The sequence below is a fragment of the Centruroides vittatus genome, unplaced genomic scaffold (assembly GCF_030686945.1).
Source record: "Centruroides vittatus isolate TY-2023 unplaced genomic scaffold, ASM3068694v2 scaffold_1444, whole genome shotgun sequence".
NCBI lineage: Eukaryota > Metazoa > Arthropoda > Arachnida > Scorpiones > Buthidae > Centruroides > Centruroides vittatus.
In genome coordinates this window covers 2,103,595-2,128,604 of record NW_027122679.1, presented here as the reverse complement: position 1 = coordinate 2,128,604, position 25,010 = coordinate 2,103,595, and the positions used below count along the sequence as shown (strand labels likewise).

The 25,010-nt window shown below is 31.9% G+C and overlaps 3 protein-coding genes across 14 annotated transcripts in view; 1 reads left to right on the top strand and 2 right to left on the bottom strand.

The window, feature by feature from the left end:
* The window catches only part of LOC136987090 (pyruvate dehydrogenase (acetyl-transferring) kinase, mitochondrial-like), a 40,651-nt gene extending 30,262 nt beyond the window's left edge, over positions 1-10,389 (bottom strand). Inside the window, exon 1 of one of the 2 annotated variants that reach the window (XM_067284752.1) lies at positions 10,161-10,389. In XM_067284752.1, the coding sequence (XP_067140853.1) occupies positions 10,161-10,272 (112 nt within the window). In that variant the 5' untranslated portion in view covers positions 10,273-10,389. The remainder of the gene's footprint in view (positions 1-10,160) is intronic. The other variant, XM_067284753.1, reaches the window with a different exon arrangement.
* Positions 1-25,010, bottom strand: part of LOC136987102 (deoxyuridine 5'-triphosphate nucleotidohydrolase-like) — a 359,911-nt gene that overhangs the window by 103,491 nt on the left and 231,410 nt on the right. The window lies entirely within an intron of this gene.
* Positions 15,678-25,010, top strand: part of l(1)G0196 (inositol hexakisphosphate and diphosphoinositol-pentakisphosphate kinase) — a 138,091-nt gene continuing 128,758 nt past the window's right edge. For 10 of the 11 annotated variants that reach the window (XM_067284729.1, XM_067284725.1, XM_067284730.1 and 7 more), the window contains exon 1: positions 20,146-20,248. The gene's annotated coding sequence lies outside the window, so the exon portion shown is untranslated. Of the gene's footprint in view, positions 15,708-20,145; positions 20,249-25,010 lie in introns of those variants that run through there. The other variant, XM_067284723.1, reaches the window with a different exon arrangement.

Sequence of the window (25,010 nt, the reverse complement as noted above, 5' to 3'; positions counted from 1 at the left end):
CAAAGCAAATTGTAAAAGTTTGCCTCGCTTAATGAGCAATATTTCGCATAACGAGTGATGAGGAGAGGGAAGTCCCAAATTGTGCGCACGCAGTATGCTCCATCAGTCTGTGTTTAGCACTCCTTCCGCTGGCATCTTAGTGTTGCTTGTGATCACATTTTTCCGAACTTGTGTTCACACATATTACTTATAAACATAGCCCGTTACATAATAAACACGCCAAGCGATACGCCAAATTCTTGGGTCATTAAATTTAATGACCGATTCCAAATTAAATTTTAGAAATGTCTGAATTAAAAATTAACTATTTATAATTATTAAATTTAATACGAGATGGAAACATAACTGTCTATTTCTAGTCAAATTAATTAATTTCTAATATTTAATTATAGCATTGACATAACCAAAGAATTTGGCATATCGTTTGGAGTGTTTATCAAACATATTAGCTGTGATTTTTTTTTTCTGCAAATTGAATTCTTATTCCAGGATGGTTCATTCCATGATAGAAGAAAAGATGATGATGATTCACGCTCCTTAACAGTGTATATTGTACAATTTTTTTTTGAATAAACGTTATACATAAAATATTTGAGCATTTTTTCGGTGTGGAACACACTATCATATTTTACATTAATTTCTATGGGAAAAATTGTTTTGCCTAACGAGTGTTTCGCATTACGAGTAAGACTTTGGAACAAATTATGCTCATTAAGCGAGGTTCCACTGTATCACTAAGTCTGTTTGCTTGCCGGTTGCTGAAATATAGGTATTAGGTACTGTGAGAAAGCCGGGGAGGTAAGAGGAAGTCGTATCTCTCTTTCTGGCGACAGGTCGGTGACCTACTCACTTGTTAAAGGATGGCAGTTACGTTCTGTTACACATTACGTGAGTGGAGGAGGTCAGCAGCGCCAAGGGTGTGGCCGACAGTCAAGTAAAAACACCATTTTATAACAAAACAAGGTTTATTAAAATCGAAACTAATTATAATACAATTCCACCCTCATACACGTGAAAAGGGGACTGGAGAGAGAGTTTACAAATACCAGTTCATACCTCTTGGCAAACTCTGTACGAGACGGATTCCAATAAATACGCTAGGTCCAATTATCTACGCAAAAGTGGCAATAGATCACTATATATATTCCAGGCGGCGAAGGCGAGGCATTGAGTTAATTATCCCGAAGATGGCACTCAGAAACATTGCGGGATTCGGACGTTGGAGCCGTACACACAGTTGTGGCGTAGATTCGAGACTCCGAGGTGGGGGAAGGAAGCATCTTTTATAGCTTTTCGATGGGAAAATTGGTCACGTGATCGATGGCTGATTGAGATTAAAGTTATAGGTGTTCCCGGAATCCAAAACAAATGATGAATTCCGATGCTAACTATAAACTTAAGCTGCAAGTTGATCTGCACACGGTGTACGAACAACAGATATTTGACAGTTAGGGGAAGAGGGTCTCATATTTTTCTCAGCTAAGGAATTTTGTCGACTAAGCTGCTGTATAACAGAGGTGGAAATAATTAAAATTTCAGGCTATAAAAATCCAGATCTCACAGTACTAATACAGACAATTGCTTTTGTAAAAAAATATAGTTCTGTTTTTATAATATAATATAATTTCATTTCACTATTTTACTAGTACCTGATACTTGCTGAAGAAAAGCCTTATATTTTTTATTGTCAAATACATTTCCTTGAATTTGGCAACCCCAAAAAATTTTCTTGCAATCCACGGTTTGCACACCACTGATCTACACTCATTATGCAGAACTATTTTTTTTTTCCATTCTTCCAGAGTTGGTTCTTTTCCTATGCAACTCATCTTTATAACTCCTTATGAAGTAACACCTTATGACAACCTAGTAATGCTATATGTGGTTGATCATGCATACTCTTCTACCTACAAGTGTTTAATGCAGTAGTTCCTAAACTTTTTTGATTCTCGGCACCCTTGCTAAATCCAGATTTTCCCAAGGCACCCTATGTCAAATTCTAACAAGTACAATTTGTGAAATAGCAAAATAGTCAATATTTTTTAAATTAAGTAAAATTATAAAAATTTTATAACATTTTGTGGCACCCGTGAAGAAGCCACAGCACCTTAGGGTGCTGCAGCATGCACTTTGCGAACCACTGGTTTAATGTGTACAAATACTTTGTGCACAAATATTGGACCTAATACTGTTTGTTTTATTATCTTGGAAATGTATAACAGTAAATTTTAATAACTGCAACTCAAAATATTCCACTGAAGTATAGATCATACTTAGCCATCACATACTGTAACTTCTTTTTGCAAAGTAGTGTTTATGCAGTTTTTTTGTGTATAAGAATACTACGTATACAGTGTGAATATTTTTACACTCACTGTAGTTACTTAGAGTCTATCTCACCATCACCAAAATAGCAAAATTGATAAAGCTAATATTAAAATGTAAATAATTTCAAATAAAAATTTTAAAATGTTTGTTAGAAGCAGCTGACCATAGTCTTAAGTCATATATTTCCTAAAATATCATTGTAAAGAAAAAACAGAGCATTCATATTATCATGTAGAAAAATTCTCTCATAAATCAAATTACAACTACTTTATTAATGTGAATTTCCAATCTTGTTCAACAGCTAGTAACAACTAAATTCTTAGAGTTTTAACCCTCCCTTCATATCATTTTTTATAAAAATTGATCTCGCTATTTAATATAAAATCTGAAATTCTTAAGATAGTACATGTTTATTATATTGTTGATGCGATTAATTAACACACAGAATCAGCATTAAAAAAAAAATCAAAATTTCATTAAGCTAATTGTTTATATTTATAATTAATTATTGGAAAACTATTTAATTGCAAAAAATCTACAAACTAATATTAGGTCAGTATAATTTAATCAGCATTTAATAATTTAAAACAGTGTATAAGCCATCACTCACAAATGATCAGCACAATCAGATAAAACATACCAGAATTTGTTTTTAATACAGAACTAATAATTTATGTAAAATTTTACTTTTTGAATTACAAAATTTGTTTACAGTTTTTTGTAAGTAATTATTATTTTCATTAAATTGAAAAATATTTTATGTAATTCTAATTTCATTGATGTATAAACTAGAATAATAATTTAATGTCCGTCTGTAATTATGCAAATTAGTTACTAAGACAGGAAGTGTTGAAATAACTATCAAGGTGTAACAAATTTCTTCCAGTACTTATTACAATTGAAACAAAATACAAGCAAAATTCTTTTTTATTACCTCACAAATGAATTGTAAAATTCCTAGGTATATTTCAAAATATAGTATAAGGTCAGTTAATCACATGTAGATTATGCATCTTTAACATTACATACATACACAACATAATATCTACAACATTATGTTAAATACATTCATACACTACAAAAAATATTACAAAATACAATTACATTAAAAATTTATACAAGAGGCTAAAACAGTGAAAATAAAGAGCAGTTTATTAAGAGTAATTGACTTCAAATTTGAATTACAAAGGTTATACAAACATAAGTTCGAGTCCTTATTTCTTTATTTTCTTCCCTTTATTCCGATATTGTGGAAGACTAACAGTTTTTAATGCTTTGTAGACGCTGTAGCCTATAAAGACAGGTCGGCGCCGAAGATCATTTTTAATTGTGTTGTATGTCGTCTAATAGTGTTTTGTTCGTTAATTTTAGAAGTTTTTTTGACTTCAAGTTGCAAGTTGCATGGTGGTTCCTGATCGGAATAAAGGGAAGAAAATAAAGAAATAAGGACTCGAAATGTATAACCTTTATTTTGTATAACCTTTGTAATTCAAATTTGAATTTAACTTTAATTCCCGAGTTTTGTACGAAAATAAGTAATTGACTTCATCTTTTTAACATTTTTTCAAAGTACTCCTCATGGTCATCTATGTAAAGTGTCATTCTCGTAAACTAATTGTGGAAGGATTGGCACAATGTCTCTTTTGGGATGTCTTCTATACATTGTAAGTGGTAACTGCATCTTCAGCACTGGTAAGATCTTTGTGGGAGCGTCTGCATAGTTGCTCCCTCAAAGGGTGCAACTATGCAGACGAGAGTATGTGGTGAGACGCAATAAATACCAAACCCTATCAGATATGTGTGAGAACCAGAAATTTGCTCTCACCAGCGATATTTCTCACTTATGCATAATTTTCCTTTGCAAGAACTATATTGCTCGCAACAGCTCGCTCACTACTAAATTTGCATCTGCATAATTTCACCCAAAGATGCTCCTTGACTTAAGAAATAAAAATAGGTCACATGGTGGCAGGTTATGGCTGTAAGCCAGGTGGGTGACTAATTTGACTAGTGTTGTGTCCAGAAAGTCTAATGTTTGAGCTGATGCTTTGTCATGGAGTGCACATCAAAACCATATTTGGCATGTTTCCTTGAACTTCTAGATTTCTGAACATGCACAATACTATATCACTCTGCATTGACTGTCATGTCAAGAAGACATAGTTAATACACAGCCACTTGCAGAAATGATCTGTTGGATTTTATTAAACTATAATATGGCACCATTAATAATTAGGTTTGCCCATATGGGCCAGACACTTTGCTCCACTCGTCGCACTTCAATGGATCTGTCTGATTACATTAAAATACATTGATTATTCAAGGTTTTTTTTTTTATTTATAATAAAACAAATTATCTAAAACCTTGCTAATTTATATTTCATAATATATTTAAATATATTACAAAATATAAATCAGCAAGGTTTTAAATAATTTGTTTTATTATAAAAAGAAAAAACCTTGGGAATAATCAATGTATTTCAATGTAATCAAAAAGGTCCATTGAAGTCCAACAAGCATGTGCTCTGGTGCCAACTTCGTCCATAAACTTAAGTTTACAAGGTCAAAGTTCACAATGTTATAGTTCTTGTGACAAGTTGAATTTTAAAATGCCAATTCTATCATGACCTAGACCAAAGTGGATTCTATTTGTATGCAAAAAGATGACTCAAATTGGTTAAGTGGTTTCAGAGTAGTTAACAGATTGTATGTGGGGTGTTAAAAATGTTCCCGAACTTTTTGAATAGCGCGCCTCCAGTTGGTTATTTTTTAATCTGCTTGGAGGCATTGTCTGCAGAAACCTTCCAAGTAACATGTTTCAACCCATTTGTTGATATCTTGTTTTGGTAATTAGTTACGGTCGTTTATGTGAAGTGGTGATTGTGGGGGTTCGGTGAAAAATCGGATCTGCTGAAATGAGCTCTTTGAAGGAGCAGCGTTGTTCTGTGAAATTTTGTGTGAAACTCGGGAAATCCTTCATGGAAACTTTTGAGTTGATTACCAAGGCTTATGGTGAGGGTGGGTGAAACATTCCCTGCCCCAAAAAAGCTTGACAAGTTCGCTCAAATGTTAAGGTGATGTTGACTGTTTTTTTCAATGAAAAGGGGTTGTGCATCACGAATACCTACTTACAAGCCAGACAGTCAACACAAAGTACTACCCTAGGGTTATGAAATGCCTAAGAAACAGAATCAGGCGAAAACGGGTAGAACTTTGGAGGAGCGGAGAGTGGTTTTTTCACAACAACAACACACTGGCTCATTTGTCCTTCAGAACTCGTGAGTTTTTGGCCAAAAACAAGACTGCTGTGCTTCCCCACCCACCCTACTCACCCAACCTGGCCGCATGTGACTTTTTCCTGTTCCCCAAATTAAAAAACACGCTCAAAGGAAAAAGATTTGCAACCATTCCAGATAGAAAAAAATGACGGAGGAACTTATGAGCATTCTGGAAAAAGCATTCCAGGACTGTCAAATAGTGGAAACACCGTTGGGATAAGTGTATACATTGGGGAGGGGACTACTTTGAAGAGAACCCTGACAAATTGTAAGTGAAGTATTTTTTTTGTAATAAATAAATTTCGGGAACTTTTTGAACAACCCTCGTACAAATGTCAAAGTCATCACTAAGAGAGCTATTGTCACTGGTGACATGAGTTCGATATATCAAAATGATCCCGGAACAAAGAGATTATCAAAAACAACATTCTTCATTTTTTGAAGCAATGCAGCATTAACAACACAACTTCATTTGGTCACTCTACTAAGTCTGCACCAGAGAATGACACCTTGCTCACATGCAGTATTTATGCAGAACTTTGCCAACTTTCAGCAAATGAATGCACAAGGTGTCTTCTATAGGCTTACTAGTCACTTCAGCATTTCTTACTGTGACCTCTACACACATTTTCCTGTGACCATAGTGGAAAGGCATCCTCTTCTCTCCATCTTCAAGGTTTATTCCTTCCAATTTAGTTATATTAATTTTTTAAAAATTAACTAGATAGATAAGTTCATCCTGATGAATGAAATCAAGCAGATAAAAATTACTGAGCAAATTTCTTAGTCAATTGAGAGAAAAATTACATTTCGGATGGGTATAATATGCAACTATTCTGTATTCACAGAATTCTCTCCCCCAATTGAAGTCTGAAAATTATTACATAATATCTCTTTTCTGAAAATCATTCAAGTTTACTTGGACAAATCTTTTGATGATATACAAAAGATTAATTCATATCATGCTAATTAATTCATACCATACCAAATTTCCAATCTATTATCAATTACTGTTTACCTATTTGGTGTACTGCTGCTACCCCAACTCTTCTATGGAAAACAAATTCACTCAAAATATACTTTCTTTTTAACAAATTGTTTAACTTACCTCTTACTAATTCCAGTGATGTAACCAGATCAAGACTAGGAACATCCTCTTTTTTTTTCTCACTGTATGATATATTTTGACCACGTTTTAATTTTAAATTTTTTAACACTTACTTTTTTGCTAATAAAATGTGCAGTACTTTAAGAATCCCACCCCACTTAACTAGAAATAATTCGTCTGGCAATTTCTAATGTCATATATTTCAAATTAAATAAATTAAAAATATGATTAAAAATTGCAGTCTGGCATTGTGACGATGTCACAATAAATAATTGCTTGTTTAATAATTTAGATTTTTAAATTTTCTGTTTTAACTATGCTTATGTGCTTTGTATCTTAACGTATTGTAATTTTTGTATTTTTCTCCTATTTCACCATTTATACATTTTACATCTTATATTTTGTACTTTTCACATTTTAACTTTGTTATTTTGTATTTTTAATTTTTTGACTATTTCACTTTTTCTAATGGAAGGGCAGTCCTGTAGGACTTTACTGTAACAAAAAATAATTTTATAAGTCAATTTGCTTCAGTGAAAGTTGAATGACCATGATCTAAATTAACTTAATTTCATATTGAGAGTAAGGTTATTAATTTTCTAGACATAGAAGTATATATAAATTTTTAATTAATTTTGTTGGCAGATAATTTTATATTGTCTGCCAGCAAACTAAGTTTCCAATACTTTTATCTGATACAACTCTATATTAAATTCCAGTTTGTTCACATTGTACAACCAGTTTATTTATAGAAACCAGTTTCAAAACTTACACTAAAGTATCATTTTTTTACAGTTAAGTTTTAGTAGCTTTGACTAGGTGTTTAAATTGTCAACCTTGACTTACAATACTATATATTCATTGATCAGCATACTAATGCTTTTGAAAATTCAAAAATATTATCAATATTTACAAAAACTCTTCAAAAATATTATATAAATAACAACATATATATTTGTTATATAAATATTTAAAGTAAATATTAGATGTATAAATTTCATTATATTTATATATGTCATTTCTTTTCCCTTTAGAAAAGAAATGACATATACTCAATGAATACAATTATGAAATTTTGACATGTAAAAACCAGTTAAAGACATTTATGGAAAAAAATTGTTATATAGAATTTATAAATCTATTTATATATTATCATCATAGAATAAATACTATTTTTAAATCAAGATATTTCTTGTTTAACTTCAATTTTAAAACTGTACTAATATGAAAGTACCTGTACAAATAATATCCTCAACCTTGACCTACTTAAAACTTTACTAAACTATTCTAAAGTTAAATAATAAAAGTAATTATTTTTTTGTTTTATTCCATAAAAATTTTAAAATAACTTATTACAAACAAAAAGTGATAAATATAGTATATAAAATCATATGCAATTTTATTATTATTGTATGCATAATATTTTATATATAGCTACATATAAATTTCAACTCAAAAAAACATCTAAACAAATTGTCTATCCTCGTCTAGAAAACAACCGTTCCTATACAATTAAAACTCGAGACTTATCAGGAAGTACGATAAACATTAGTAGTTTAGCCAATTACAACCGTTACATGCATTCTATGATATCGGCTAGAGAATTGCTTCTCAAACTGTGTTTGTATATCAGTTCTTTTCATTCCAATCCCTTGTGGACCAGTATTTTTGTGAAATTAAATCAAAATTATAAAACTGAGAATAAAGTTCAAATGCATTTTTTTTTTCCCTTAGAATTTTGACTGAATTTGTAAGAAAAATACAAAAAAATTTGGTTCTAATCATTTGTAAAAAATGGGTTTACAGGCTATTTTCAAGTTATTTCCCAGCCCAATTTCAATCATCAGTCCTCCCTCCCGATGCACTGAAGATTTAATCTTGGGGGAGCAGAATTGAACAAACAAAAAGAATCTTTTTAATGCAAATTCAATAAAATTTCCACCTTATGTGATGATAATTCATAATATAGAAACAGAAAACACAATAAAATATAAATAAAAAACTGAATTTTAATTAGGAAAAGATTTTTAGAAAATTTACTAGTGTTTATTTCATTTTGGGGGTGCCAGAGTCCCTTGGCCCCCTCTGGATGCATCACTACCTGGCATAGGTGTTTTAATAATAAGGAAAACGGAAGCAATAAAATAACATTTTAAAAAGTCATTTTAAAATTGTTTTATTAACGTAATACATAAAATTACGAAATTTTAAGTGAAATCTCGTCACAGCTCAGTAACAAAATGTTCACGGATCGGTGCTATTCAAACTATAATCCACAGATTAATGGAATTTGAGGAACATTAAGCTAGAGCATTCACTAATATACTCAACACTTTGCATTTAACCTAGACCAACATTTTAAATCAGGTTCCAATGTCTTTTTAACCATATCAAAGTTCACATTTCAGGCATTATGTTTATTAATTTATGTTTAAAAGGTGTAAACTATCAAAAAACCATACAATGCCACCATAATCATATATAACTCAAGAAAACATGTTATAAATTACACCTTATAATAATTTAACTTTTCATAAACATTAAACTTCCACTAACCCAAATACAAACAGGTTTCCCCCCCCTTTTTTAAAAAGGAAAAATAAATTTACACGCTTAAATACAAAAATTATAAGACGTATTACAAATTTATTATTGAAAAATTTATCAAGAGTGGACAGAGACCGATAATTAAGATCTAAGTCCACACCAAATGACGTAATTTATGTCGAAAGCAAAAATAAAACAGATAAAAACCCCGAGTCGCCATTAAAGTAGGCTATCTGTTCCGTTAGATGGGGGGGAGGGAATTGAGCGCATACGCACGTGCGCACACACAAACACAAAAAAATCGCGCGCACGTGCAAATATTCTCGTGTGTTTTCATTTTTTAAATGCAATTAGTATAATAATTTACGATAATTCGAAGCAAATTTTTATCATAAGCCGAAGATTTTTGTTCTAAAAATACACGGGACAAACGCCTACATCGAAACTCACACAACGGACTTCTACCAGTCGACAGACGACAGTCGACGTCATTGCACACCTCCAACAATCCTCCGCCATCAGCCAATGAGATAACGTTTCAAGGTCGGCTGCTTTCCGAAGTATAGAACTAATCTAAAACAATCTCACGTGTAGGATTATTAATTTTATTTGTTTTTTTTCTTTTTATTTTTTTTTTCGCCACTCAAATTTTCGAATATAATAATAATATAATTATTAAAAAAATATATTATTCGAATCGTAATTGTGTTTTCATGTGACGTCATTTTCGCTATTTTAAAATGTGGAGTAACCCCGGATGATGCTATTTATTATTTTAACTGCTTAAATTAAAAACAGATTATATTTTAGTTTTATAGGTATATAAATATGTCTTAAATTACGTTTTAATATCAGAAATAAATTATTTTATGAATTTTTTTTTACGAATCGCCACTTACCGAAATCGGCCAGCTGCTTGATAGAAAGAGGAGATGGATTAAACTGCGAATAGAAGTCTAAATACTTCCCCAGATCACCGAAAAGTCTCAGGGACTTTTTTATATTCGCCATGACTCGACGATACGCGATAATTTCCTCAGACTAATCTAAATCTAAAGTTAATTCGGGAAAACAATTATTCATGGTGACGCACCGACACCTGGCGAGCGCCACCTGAATTATTTTGCCACCGGAGCGATCCTGACGGTAGACGACGGAACTAATATCCTCATCACGCTTCGTTATGTTTTGGAAACAGATCCAATGACTTCTTTATATATATTTAAATTTAATTAAGGTTTATTATCAAATTTTACAGGCGGTTATTAACAATTAGACAGATTTTTACGAACTTGACGATTTTTTAATGTGTAAGCACTCCCGTGTTGCGTAATTCGTCGCTGATTTTGAAATAATTGACTAATGATCGAATTGTGAAAAAAAAAATAAAAATATTAACATTGAACTCGGTCATTGAAAAGTAATAAACGTGACACAAATAAAAGAAATTAATATGCAGACTTTAATTAATTGGCTTTATAAGCGACTTACGTACACCGAGTCGCAATAATGCTTATGCAGTTTTGAAAATTCCAATTTTAATATTTAGGCAGAGAATAAGTTAGCTTTAAAATCTATTTTAAAACGTAATATAATGTATAATTGCATATACGGTCCTTTGTATCCGCGGATGCTCCAGTACCTTATATAAAAATTGCGCAGTAATTTGTAGGCCGTGTAAGGGACGCACAAATTCCTGTGTAATTTAAATCACGTCTAAATTACTTTTAATACCTAATACGATGCAAACGTTGCGTAAATAATTGTAATAATGTATTGTTTATGAACAAAAAGTCTATATATTCAGTGCAGACGCAATCATGTTAGGCCTAACTACACAATGATGTAATATTTTCTTGCTTTTAAAACTTACGGATTTTGTTTATTTATTTATTTATCATACAATTAAGAAAATGTCCGTGGACGATTGATTTCCACTCCCTTTTTAACAATTATACCCACATTAAAAACTACAAATAATTCAACAGTGGAGGCCTGACTATACAAAAATTAATTTTTCACGGTTACATCGCAAATTCGTGATGTTTTAAATGCAGATATGCACGTGTTTTATTCTTGCTAATATATAATAGGAATCCGCCAGAAAAAGTTAAATTATATTGGATTTAAGGAAAATTCCCTGGTCGAGCATGCAATAAATGAGGTCACTGACGTCACTGCAATATAAAGCGCGATAAAACGTTTATTCCATGGGTAATATTTCCGCAAAATAAATAGCTTATACTTTCCGTCGGGACATAAAACAAATACAACCAAAATTTCATCTGGATTGGACAAAAATTACAGAAGTTATAAGGAATTTACACACCTAAACGACGGCTTTTATATTATTAAATAAGTAAACATATTCGGGATAAGTCTTTCAATCGTTTTGCAGCTTTCTATCACAAGTTTTTACAAGGAATACTAGTTGAAGCTCTGTTTGATATTACTTCAAGTTTTTAAAGAATGTACTGTACAGAACTTATAATTACAAGATTATAATATTAAGTCATCAAGGGTTTAATTTTTAATATAGTACTGTTAATTCACTGTATACTTCGACAATCTGTTCTGCCTCAACTCTAGTTTCTTAATTAATCTTCGATGTCAATAATCTAATTTTAAGCAAAGCTACTATAACACTAGATAAAGCATAGTTTCATTCTGTTTTTTGATAGCAATATTGGCTCTAACTGTGAAATAATCCATTGCAAATATCACACAATGATACTAAGGACTAAAAAAATCGATATTGTTTGTTAAGTTTTTTTACGTGTACTCCCAGCACAATGCTGACAAACAAACAGCGTATTATCGTTTGTCCTATACCTTGAGTTTTTTTATTTTGCTATTACTCATTTCTCCATTTTGGTACCGTAAATTCAGAAGAAAATACTCGAAGAGTTGCAACTTTATCCTGAAAACTATTTGTTTTATTTCGATTGATTATCAGTTTATTACTGAACACAATCAATATTGAATATATTTTGAAAATTTGAGGTTATGGTTTATTTGGTTACGGTATCGCGACACATGGGATTAATAAGTATAAAAACAACTATTATGAATTACTGCAGTCTTCTATACATCGATAGATCGTTTTAATTGCTCCAGTGGCGTGTTATAGCTTCATGTGGTCCTGAAAATTTTGAATTCGGCCTATGTGTCGTGTTAACTTCAGACATTTTTCTTCGGGAAAATTTTTGGGGAATATTTTCTTATAAAACATTGATTTGGGGTCCCTTGTTGATGACGGTCTCAGGCAAATGCCTTTTTTGCCCATAGGATAACACGCCACCGAATCGCTCTTTATTCTGATATTAAGGTATGGTGGAATATAGGAATCACTATGAGTTATTTCGGCTCGTGGGCTTACCAGTGACCGTGTGGATAAAATCACCGAACACTGATAGTTAGTCATGGGTTCGCGCCTAAGCACATTTAAATTCAGATTCTAGACTTTCCGATGACAAAAGAATTTGTAGCCTATTTAGTTCATATTTTTACTTTTCCGGCTCTGCTATATACAACAGAGAAAGTATGGCACAGGCCGGATGGCCGAGTGGTAAAGGTGGCAGCCTACCGCTCTGGGGGACCCGGGATCGAATCCGAACGGGTCGAATAATCCCCAGGAATTTTTCGGGGGTGGTCCGTTCGGATATGTCGGGCCCCGTCCCTCACCACCCGGTCGCCCCATTGTGGGCCTGGCCGAACCCATAATGGGCCTACTAAAAGAGGCCCTCTTAGTGCCCACAGGGCGGAAAGAGTTAAAAAAAAAAGAGAGAGAAAGTATGGCGATAGGTCAAAAAATGACCCCCGGGATTTTTACATTTTTTGAGTCACGGGACTTTAAAACGTCCAGAAATGAAAAAAAAAATTAGGAGGTTTTTTCGGTATGTATGGATGTGTGTGTGAAGGGGCACGATTTTGTTTACCCTCTTTGAAGTTTAATAACTCCTGTTGCCTTTTGTCGGAAATTTCAAAAATTTTGCAGGGATGTTTGTGTATGAGGGGGGTCGATGCTATTAAATTTTGGTGGTTAAAGGTCAAGAGGTTGGAAAGACAAAGGTGGGACGCGTGTCATATCTTGAGTAGGGTCGGACTTAATGATTTTACTGGCTATAGAGCTAGTGGAAGGAACGACGAAACTAGATCGAGGCGCCTCTAGCGGCGACTCCGAGTAACAGAATCGGGGCTACAAAGCCGGCACCAGTGTTGTTCCACCTAATACTTTTGTACTAATCTAATACCTTTTTACTTGTTCCAGTACCAAGATACCCAACACCATTTTTCTAGTACTATTCACGAAATCCTAATACCTTTCCTTTCAATTTAGTAGCTTTCAAAACATTCGTTTTTATTCTATATTTCTATTATATATTTTTTATTTTACTTTGGCAGTAAATAGATGCTTTTATTGCTTCCTCATTCAGCAGTTGTACGTATTTTTTGCAATTAAATTTAATAAAAACTAAACTACATAATCGAGTTCTTATCGATTCTTGTAAAGCATTGTTATTAGCAAAGGAGCTACTTAAGAGCACCAACGATAAAACGTTACACTTGGAAACCATCATCTGCTTCAACCATACAAAAATATTCTAATGAGGAAGATTCTGATGACAATAATCTTACCAGCGATTTTTCAATGTGATAATTTTAAAGTTTAGTACTTCATGTTCATTACTTTTGTTTCAACATTTTGCTCATTTGATTGTTATTGAGGAATAACAGCATTTTTGCAATACATGAATTTTGTATGTTACATGTAACATAAACTAAATATATTTTAATAAATAGAAATTTAATAAATTATAAATTTATATATTATTTATAAGTATATATTTAAATAATATATAATATATACGTACAGTACATTCAGCAGTTTACGGTCAAATTAATGCCTGCATTAGTCAATACAGTCACTTCCCGACTTACGACGGGGTTCAGTTCTGCAACTTCGGACGTAAGTCGAGAAGTGACTGCACTTACAACAAAACAGTTAGCCATCTCACACAAGCACACGCGAAGGGTACAACAAAACTAAAGATGACGCAATCAATCGTCAGAAGCGTGCAAGATATATATGTATATGATATATATTTGACGAGAACTATAAAAAATTGATACATTTTTAAAATTTTTTTATGAAAGTTTTTCGTCAAACTCGAGAAGTGACTGTAGATCATTAGGACTGAGCAGTATTAATATTCTGATATTTATTATACTCTTAATTTTGTACAAAGGTTGGTGTGGAAGTAAACTATATATCCATTGCATGGTAAATAATGAAATTTATAACTAACCATATATATAGATAAGGACCATAACAGTATCTAATAGTATTGTATTAACAGGGAGAACTTTTACCTTCATTTTCTCAAAATACTAATTTTGCTTCTTATTCTTTTCTTCCACAGATCTCTTAAATTCAAATATCACATCATATGGCAATTAATATCTGTCAGATTAACAAAATAATATAAAAGAAAAGAGAAAATTACTAAAGTATCCAGTATGGATGCTAATATTAGAGAACTAAATTTAAAATAGAGCCAACTAAGGTTTTATAACAGAAGATTGGTTAGAATGCAACACATCTTTATATAATTAACCACAGGAATTAAATTGAAGCCAGCCATTTCTCTTTCCTCCTAGGGTATTGTTCATTCGGGAACAAACAAAACTTTGTACCTGGCGGCGCAGTAATATAGGTAAATATAGGTAACACTACAACCGACCACACAACAGTTATTTTTTGAAGTTTTGTGTGGCAGAAAGCTGTAGTTCATTATCACAGGAAGAAAACAATCACCGCGTTTCAGTACGTATCCAACCCAAAGACGTACAGTACGTGTTTTCCCGAAGCAGTTTTCTTTGCCTGCGTACAGGTGGCGCTCAACTCAGTTCCACTAACTCTATTAGCATTTACAACTTTTTATAAAACCCATTCCCACCCTCAAAACTAAGCTTTTTGCCATTTTATAGTAATTAAAAATATAAAACGTTTTTATAATGAAACAGATGGCGCCACACGCAGTTCTAAATGTTTCCGAGATAGTTAAGCAACTCGTTGCTGAAATTTTTTCTATATCTCATTAAGTATTGCTGTTCTTAAGGACTTCAACAATTTAAATTCTCTTTAAAATATTATCTTTATTACACAAAGAACTGTATATAAAAAGTATTTAAATTATGAAAGAATATCCTGAGATATAAATTTAGAGCACCTGCCAAGCATGTGCCAATGCCAAACTTTTCGGAACTAGAAACCTAGCAACACTCGGTTCATGATTGACGTAATATAAATAGAAGGCGTATAAATATAGCATACTCTTGAATAATTGGAATGATATATTTATACGATGCGCAGTAGAATGCAGTATAAATATATGATTGTAAGTATCCACGAATCTCTGACCTTACCTGTCTTTGAGCATAGAGTAAGTAATACTCTGTGTTATTGAATATGTTTAAGAAAATTTAAATGATTTTACTCATTTAGTTGTTAATTATTATAAAAGTTGAGGAATGAAGAGCAAATTGGGAGCAAAAAATTGAAATTTAATATTTAAAAGTATAGATCGTTGTTTTTAACTAGTTTACTTTTATTATTGCTATTTATGAAAAAAATTTAATGTCCTAATCTTTTTTAGAGAATATGTACTGTTTTATATGGCGTGTAATATTTATAAGTAAAGCAGATTAGATTTTAATTGCCATGTTATCATAATTGCCCACCAGTAGTTGAGTGGATAAAACTATAGAACACTGGTTCGTGGGTTCGCACCTCACCGAAAAGCTAGCCGCATGGAGGTTTTCATGGTTCTTCACGTGTCACCTAAATAGGAGCCAGTTTTCCATAAAACGTTTTCCTGAAAGCCACTCCCATGGCAAGTAATCCACGTGTTGAATTGCCTTATCTCATCAATCGAGTATTCTATGATGTCTGATATTAATTTTACTGTCTCTTTCGATTTTTTCTGGCTGTAATAAAATTGATTTGCTCCCATTAATCATATTGCACTGGCCCCTTCTTATAATTTCAGACTTGTCTGACTTATAAGTACTAAGTGCTTATTAATATTTTGTATAGTAGAATATATCTAGTAATTTCTGCTGTTTAATAATAAAAAATAATTAGAATTAATTCACTACAAGTTTACTTTAGAATCACTTTGAAGTTTTCCTGTGGACAATAATAGGGTTTTTATATATTATATTCATCAGTTCCACAATGGGGCGAATATATGATGAGAAGCAAGCTTTAACATATTCAAAACGGAGGTAAATCATCTTTGAAAGCTGTGAAGAAAAAGGAAATTTTTGAGGAATCGATGTACACTTGAGAACAGGTATTTTAAAAGTGTAGATGCCGTCCATCTTTTAGAGGCTATTATGATTCATTTCTGAGTTTAAATTTCTAAACATCGATTATATAAAACTAACAATTAAAAAACTTGAATAAAATTTGATTTTCTAGCGTTTAATTTTTAAAAATTAGACTTTTTTGAGTAACAAAAATATAAATTTAGCAAGAAAAGATGGGTGTAATTGCATTTATATACATATATGACCATATGACTATATAAGAGGATGCTAATATTATTACTTTTCCGGCTGTTACATATAACAGAGGAAAAGTATGGCCATCGGTCAAAAAATGATCCTCCAAGATTTTTACATGTTTTGGACCTAAGATCTCGAAACGTCGAGAAATGCAAAAAAATTTGGGGGTAGTTTCTGTATGGATGGATTTTAGTGTGTGTGTTGGGGGCACGATTTTGTTCACTCTGTTTGACGCTTAATAACTCCCGTGTTTTTTGTCGAAAATTTCTGAAATTTTGCAGGGAGGTTTGTGTATTAGGGAGATCCATTCTATTAAATTTTGGTGGTTAAAGGTCAAGGGAGTGGGGAGATAATGGGGGTCGTGTGTATCTAGAGTAAGGTAGGACTTAATGACGATTTTACTCGTTATTAGCATATATAAAACTCATGCCTACCCTCAAATATGCCATTTTATAACAGTTAAAAATATAATTTTTTAAAATAAAATATAATAACAGTTTGCGCCACTAAAATTTTAAATGTTGTCGGGAAAGTTGAGTAACTCGTTGCTGGTTTATTTTTACAGGAAGTCATTTGTTGTAATTGTATCTCCTTTATATTAGAAATATACAATATTGAAGAGATTATAAATATTTTAATTAATGAAGTATTTCGTTTAAATCGATAATTAATATTCTATTGAATATTATTTAGAACTGCTTTTCTTTCGAAAATTTAATAATAAATCAATTGAAATTACGACATAATTAACACACTTTCCGTTTGTCGTGTCTATTTTCCTGCTTCGTCATTATGACTTTGAAAAATAATCATTCATTTTAATGAGTTAACAATGATATAATGATAATTTTTCTTTATTTTTTTCATATAAAAATATAAGTATATCTACTGTAAATTAAAATAGATAATTTAAACTTTTTATATTCTATGATTTCATATATCTATATGCAAATATAGATTTGGAACCGTCTCTTAATTTTGTGTATAGTTTCTTGAGCCCTTCCCTCCTGTTGTCTACAGTGATGTACTTTTGGTAAAACTCTCCCTTTAATTAAGTGTACAACAGTTCATGGACCCCTTCCCCGTCACGAAAAACGTCACTTAAAAAGTTCTGCAAACATTTTATAACGTATTTTATTGGCATTTAAGTTCTTGCGTGTGGCGCTACACGCAAAATTTAAATCCAACTTAAGCGACAGATGTGCATTGTTAACCTGCGCGTATATACGCATATACGAGAGACTTCGCATCTGTTCTGTTCATACGTCGGCATATACGTGGAATGTAAGCTTTAATGTTGGCGTGCAGTTTTAGGCCGCGAGGCGGTGAGTCTAAAAGAAACCCCGAGTTGTAGCATACTGCATACACCAATAAATAGTGCAGCTACATTTAAGCTAGACAGAGTAAAGTACAATACTTAAAAGTAAAGTCTTCAAACTGATACAAAAATAATACAGAAACTAAGCTATCAAGCCCTATAAGAAGCAGAATAGTTACATTAACTTAGAATTAACTTATAAGAAGACAAAAAACAACACGAAGAGCAATGGAAGATAGACAAAACAGAACCGAAAAACTACAAATAAACAAGAGTCAACACAAAAGAACTAACTGTACAATTAATCTTAACTATATAATGAGAAAGAGGAAACCTGTGTATTGCGTGTGCCATTGGGGAAAAAGACCACAAGAGCTTTGCTGTGGGATATGAATAAAGGTACGGTAAGTGGTGGTACGGTACATTGTATGTGTCTGGATGAGTTGAAGTGGGGTGCAAAGCCGGTTGTATTCCTCCAAAATTGCCACTCTCATTAAGCCATCCCTAATGTTCGTGTACTGTACCTATGGCAATGGAAAGTTAGGTGGATATGTGAGGTTAGCTTATTGGAGTGAAAGAATGTTACGGCGGTCGAGCGGTCAAACGGATTTGTGGGAGTGGACGGACTCACTGAGACAGGTTACCACCAAAAACCGTTTAATAAACATAGAAATTTCCTTACAATTTGCTCTTGTTTGATGAGGTAGAACCACACAAAGCGCGAGAATAATTGTCCAAAACAAGAATTCGACGAAAGTTCGTGTCTACGTGACTTGTAGTTCGACTTGGACGGCGAAATATCCGTGGGTCCCGGGGCGTATAGCATGTCCTTCGGCTGCTTCCCTCCGGGCGAACCGACGATCTGGAGGTAGCTAGAAGACAGCAATTGACGATGCTTCCTCCGAGTCCGAAAGGGGTCCTTTTTTCCAACGTTTCGGGAGCACACACGACCAAGAGAGGAAACTCACGCATCCAAGAACCAAAAATGTCCTTGAAAACGATGAGTTTTATAATGTGTTTCCCCCAAGTCGCCTCTCCATTGGTCTCTCATTGTCACCTGGTGCCAATTCGAAACCCGATGGAGGACGCGGGAGAAGTCAACGTCGCGACTGAATATGATTCCTCTCTCGTCGCGTGTTCCTCGACTTTATTCCTTTCCATTGTTTTAAATATTTCAAAAAATAAACTTTCATTGTGTAATTTAGATCTTTAATTTCGTCCCTTTGCGTTGTAAAGGGAGATTTTTAAGATTTTGTTAACACCTCCATTCGGACCTCCCAGTCGACCCCCGTTCGGGTCCTCACAGATAAGTGTTTGTTCCTCATACAGTCCGCATTCGCAGTGCGGACTGTCGTCAAGGTTGAATATATTTAAATAGTCGAATTTTTTTTATATTTTATGGTTTAGACACGTGAAGAAAACCAAGGAACCCACGTGGCCGGTGTTGGCAAGGCGTAAAAACGCGAACTGCTACCAGTGTTCGTCGATCTTATCCAATCGGCCACTAGTGAGTAAATAAAAAAAAAAAAAAAAAAAAAAATTGAAACACTTTCTCATAATTTTAGAACTTTTTAATGGTCATTTTTAAACGAAACGTCCATGGTTTTTTTTTCTGCATTTCGAAAAATTAAGAAAATCCATGTCGATATCTCAGCGCAATGCAAGTATTAATTATGAGCGCTTTCTCATACCTACCGGATGGAAGCGACTGTATCGTGAGGGACGAGGTCTGATCAACCATAAAGAATTCCTGGGGTATTTCAACCTTTCGGATACGATAGAGCAGTAGGCTGACAGGCTGACGCCTTAACAGCCACGACTACAGGTCGCTTTCGATATCGTTATATATTTTTTAATGTATATATTTCAGTTTCATAAACTTATACATTATTAGCGCTAATTATTTCAGTTAGAATATTCTTAATCTATTTTTCGAATCGAATATATTTTCAATCAAAAAAAAAAAAAAAAAAAAAAATTTGTTGGCTATTTTCGTCCAGTAGAGGGTGTTGTAAGACACCGGTAGACAGACGACCTTTAGGATAAAGTGTGACGATGTAATGTATTTATTCATATTTATGTATTAGCCAGGAAAAGGTAAAAATTTAAATCCACATTTACGTAAATTCGCATTTAGGAGTGTTTTAAACTACTTTGGTTTGCAGAAAATTCCGTATATAAGCAATTAATTTATTGACAGCATTAGAGCCTTTGACGTTTTTACATCTCGTCCATTATCGATTAATTGATTGGTTATTTTGGTCTTAAAAAAGTCCTGTCAAACGAATATAAATCCGTGAAATGACAATTCTTGTTTTTGTTGATTTGTTTCTGAATATCGATTGAAATGAGAAAAAAAATACAGCAACGAGTCACAACTTTTCCCTGCAACATTTAGCATTGCGTGTGGCGCCATCTGTTGTGATATTAAAAACTTATTATATTTTTAATTATTATAAAATGGCAAAAAGTTAAGTTTTCGGGGTAAAGATGAGTTTTATAAAAAATTGTAAGTGTTAATAACCAGTAACATCGTCATTAACTCTGACCTCTTTTATCTCCCCACCCCTCGACCTTTAACCACCAAAATTTAATTGCATCAATCCCCCAATAAACAAACTTTCAGAAATTTTTGGACTGAGTTATTAAGATTGAAAGAGTGTGAACGAAATCGTGCTCCTCTATACACACACACACACAAATATCCGTACATACAGAAAAATCCCCCAAATTTTTCTACATTTCTCGACATTTTGAGGTCCCTAGTTCAAAAATGTAAAAATCTTCTGGGGTTACTTTTTGACCCGGTGCCATACTTTCTCTGTTAAATATAAGAGTTGAGAAAGTAATAAAGCAAAATTATACTTTACATAAACAAGTTAAATTGGAGAAAATTTAAGGAAAAATCTATTAAAGAAGAAAGGAAGGAAGCGGAAATAATTGAACATTTTGTGGAAAATATATTCAAGTATAGCGATCGTTTATAAAAATCATATATTTTTTATACATGGATTTTCACGCATTTTCTTGTGTAACACGTTGCTAAAGCCAGATATGCACGTGTTGGTATGTCGGACGGGCGTTCCTATTCGGGTATACTAGTACGTGTGTACTTAGCTTAAAATTACAAAAATGAAGACCAATACGAAAAGCATTTCGAAGTCTGTCCCTTCTAACTGTCGAAACTCAATTGACACTAGTGGAGTCAACCTTTCTTTATAGGATCTTCTCTTACGTGTATGCAAATTGCTTAAAAGATAATGTAAAGAAAGGCTGACTTTGCTAGTATCAAATGTGTTCCAATTAGAATGAATGCATAAAAGACTTCAAAATGTTTGTGTATTAGTCTTCATTTTTGTAATTTTACAATATATTTCTGTCTTGGGTTTTTTTAAATGTTTATTTTTACGTGATATTTCTATTGAATAGAATAACCATTTATCTGTTCTGCCGAGCGAAGCATTATAATTAATGTATAGTAACAAAGAGTGAAGTTGAAATATAACTTTTTAGATTACTTTTGTTATTTTTTAAATTATATTTTTATAATGAAAAATAATCTGTTTTCAGAAAAAAAATAATTGAATTAAATTATAACAAAATGAATCGCTACATAAATGAACACTGAAAACTTTTCGTGCTATTCGTTTGCTGGTTTGAGTCCTGGTCTGGGCCAATTTGTTTTTTCCATAACGTTTTAAATTAAAATTAATAATTTATTTATAATTATTAAATTTATCAAGAGATGGCAGACTAACTACCTACCTCTAGTTAAATTCTTTTAAGACTAATTTTGATAATTAATTATAAATGTAGCCCAGTAGTGTAGTAGTTTGTCTTTAATTGAAAAATTGGATTATGAATTGAATGACCATAAAATGTTTTATTGGAGTTTTTAGGCAAAAGTAATAAAATATGTTAAGTTTTAAATCATAAAATTCATTTTGAAAAATTAGAACTTATTGCAAATTTTCATATAGTGTTAAAATAAATTACAGTCAAACCTGTTTTTATGCAGTCTTTTAATGTGCGATTTTTTTTATGCGAATTTTTAATTTGTGCGGTATAGTTGGCGACTAGTCTCGTGCGATTCGTCATGTCTCACGTTGACTTATTGTAGCTAAATAAACTTATTATAGCATAAATGCACTTATTATAGTAATATTATTGCATGAATATGCGAAAAATGAAATAATTTACTTTTTAAGTCAACAAAACACCACCTGGACAAAAATATGTAAAACAGACAATAGACCAGACGATGCAGTCAAGTGCTGACATCTGTTGTCAATAAATTCTATTTCGTACGGTTTTGAGTTATTTTCTATGTGAGACTTTTTTATGCGGTCCCTGTTGACCGCATAAAAAAATTATTTTTTTAATTGTGTTGCGAAAACTATTATTTACAGCCATTCATGAAGTTTCGTGAGATTTTTTTTTAATGCGTTTTTTTAATGCGGTCCCTATCCACCGCATAAAAACAGGTTTGACTGTATATAAAATATTGACTAAGAATATGTGGCTTCGAAAGGTAAATTACGGCCAGAGAAATAAAATTATTGAAATATACAGAATTCATAACAAAGTTTGAAAATCATTAATAAAGAGAAGAAGTGCTTGTTAATTCTACGATTTTTATTTAAATTCATACATATTAAAATAAAATTTATGGAAATATTCAAAATTCTATATTTGCCAGTTGCCATAAAAATTTTCTAGAATCGTAAACCATCCTTATACAAACAAACTAGAAGGAACTATGGATCCAAGCATGGCCATCTAAATGACATTGTCCTCTAAAACTTGCTTACTTTCCATAGTGTTGAATGATTTGCAAAAATGATTGATGGAAATATAAAATTAATGATGAAATTTTATAATTAATGCAAAAATAAGTTGAAAATTGTACGTAATAAGAGTTGCAAATTTATCAACTGTATTATTACCAGTAAAAGGAAAATTTTCAAAATGTTACCAGTTTACCAGGAAATTATAATTAATTTTTAAATTTTGACTCCAAATGCAAAAATTTGCAAACTGATTGTTTAGTTGTAGACTGATTGGTGAGCAAAAACTAAATAATCACTAGTGCACTATGTCCAATTGAATTTCCTTTTATTTTGCAAAGTAATAGTTTTGTTGCCTGAAAAATAGAACTTGCTATAATAATTTCGTTGCCATGATTTAAAAGTGGTTGGTATTCAAATAAATGCATACCATTTTGTCAACTAAAATTGCTATCGTACTCTAGGTCTTACAGGTTTAAAAAAAAAAAATCATCTAGCTTAGTGCTGTAATATGATACTTTAAAAATTGTAAAGAATTGTAAAGTAATAATTTAAAAGATGAACAGCTTCTATGGTTTAAATAAATTTTATTTTTCTGTGTTTTCAATATATAAAAATATAAATATACATGGAATTGTATACAAATAATTATTTGGCTTTAAAAATATATTATGTGTCTACCTATTTTTATCAAATTTACCAGTAAAAAATATCAAGTTACTGGTATATTTGCTGATGCATTTTTTAACCAATTATCAGTAATGTAGTTCCTATTACATTGAGAGAGAATTTTTTTAACTAAAACAATCTAAGCATATTGTTTTACAATGTCAAGAGGAAAATTATCATGCGTGACGAAACAATAAGAAAAATGAAACAATAAAGGTCAAATCCATTACAAGAACTGAGAAGCATAAAGAAATTTACCTCTGTGATGTATGTTTTCCAGCAAGATCAATCAGCCCCACGGTGAAGTCGACTGTTTCCTAATTTATTAAAGTTGCTTTTTTTTTCAATTTTCAAATGTATTGTGTAATATTGCAATGAGTGACTTTCAATATGTTAATGTTATAATTCAGCAAAATCTGAAATGAATGCAAATGTCATATCAGTAAATGACCAGCAATTAAAAACATTGTAACAATTGCTAATTAATTTAAATTGGAAATTTAAATTTTTTTTTCCACAGAATCTGTTGCAGTTTCTTTCAGTAGCGGGATACTGATTTGGCTCATTGGATAGAGATTTAATAACTGAACATATAATAGATTTTGTGTATTTGTGTACTAGTTATGACAGTAATTTATTAGAATTATCCTTTTATATTTGGTAAAATGACCATCCTGTAGTCTCATATCTTACTGAACACTGTTATATTGTCAAAATTAGAAAAATTTATTCTTTGGAATCAAGTACAATTATTACGTATGCCATCTAAGTTTATTTGGGATTATAAATATTAAAATATTTTGCCATCCTTTAATTATATGCTTTAAATGAAACTGAGTTGGCATATAAATTACATTTCTGATATTTTACTTAATAATTAGCCTATAAAACATTTGAAATATAATTTTAAAAAAGGAAAAGTACCATTTATAATATGTTAAAACTGGTATAGTATCTGCACATTTATTGGAATAATACAAAAAAATTAATAATAATAATAATAATAATGATTGTTAACTAGAACAGTTTTTTGTATTAGAAATAAATGTTTTATTTCCTAATTGCTATTTTTAATATAAAAATGAAAATATAATTTATAAATCTCCTTAAGCGGGTGATTTATATTCAGATTTGCATATACAGTAGAGCATCGATTATCCGACCCCCGATTAACCAAATTATCGGTTAACAGACCGCGTTCTAGTCGGCAAATTCAAATGTCTGCTAGTGATGTGGTGCTACAATATTTGGTTATGTCTTGGCTACTTTAATATTATTTTTGTTAAATTTTTGCATGTTTTAGCTTGCAGCACTGGCTGTTCACGAAAGAGAGGCTAGTATTTAAACCAGGCCTAATACACTATACTAATAATGTATTTTTTCATACTTTTTGGTTATCCAAC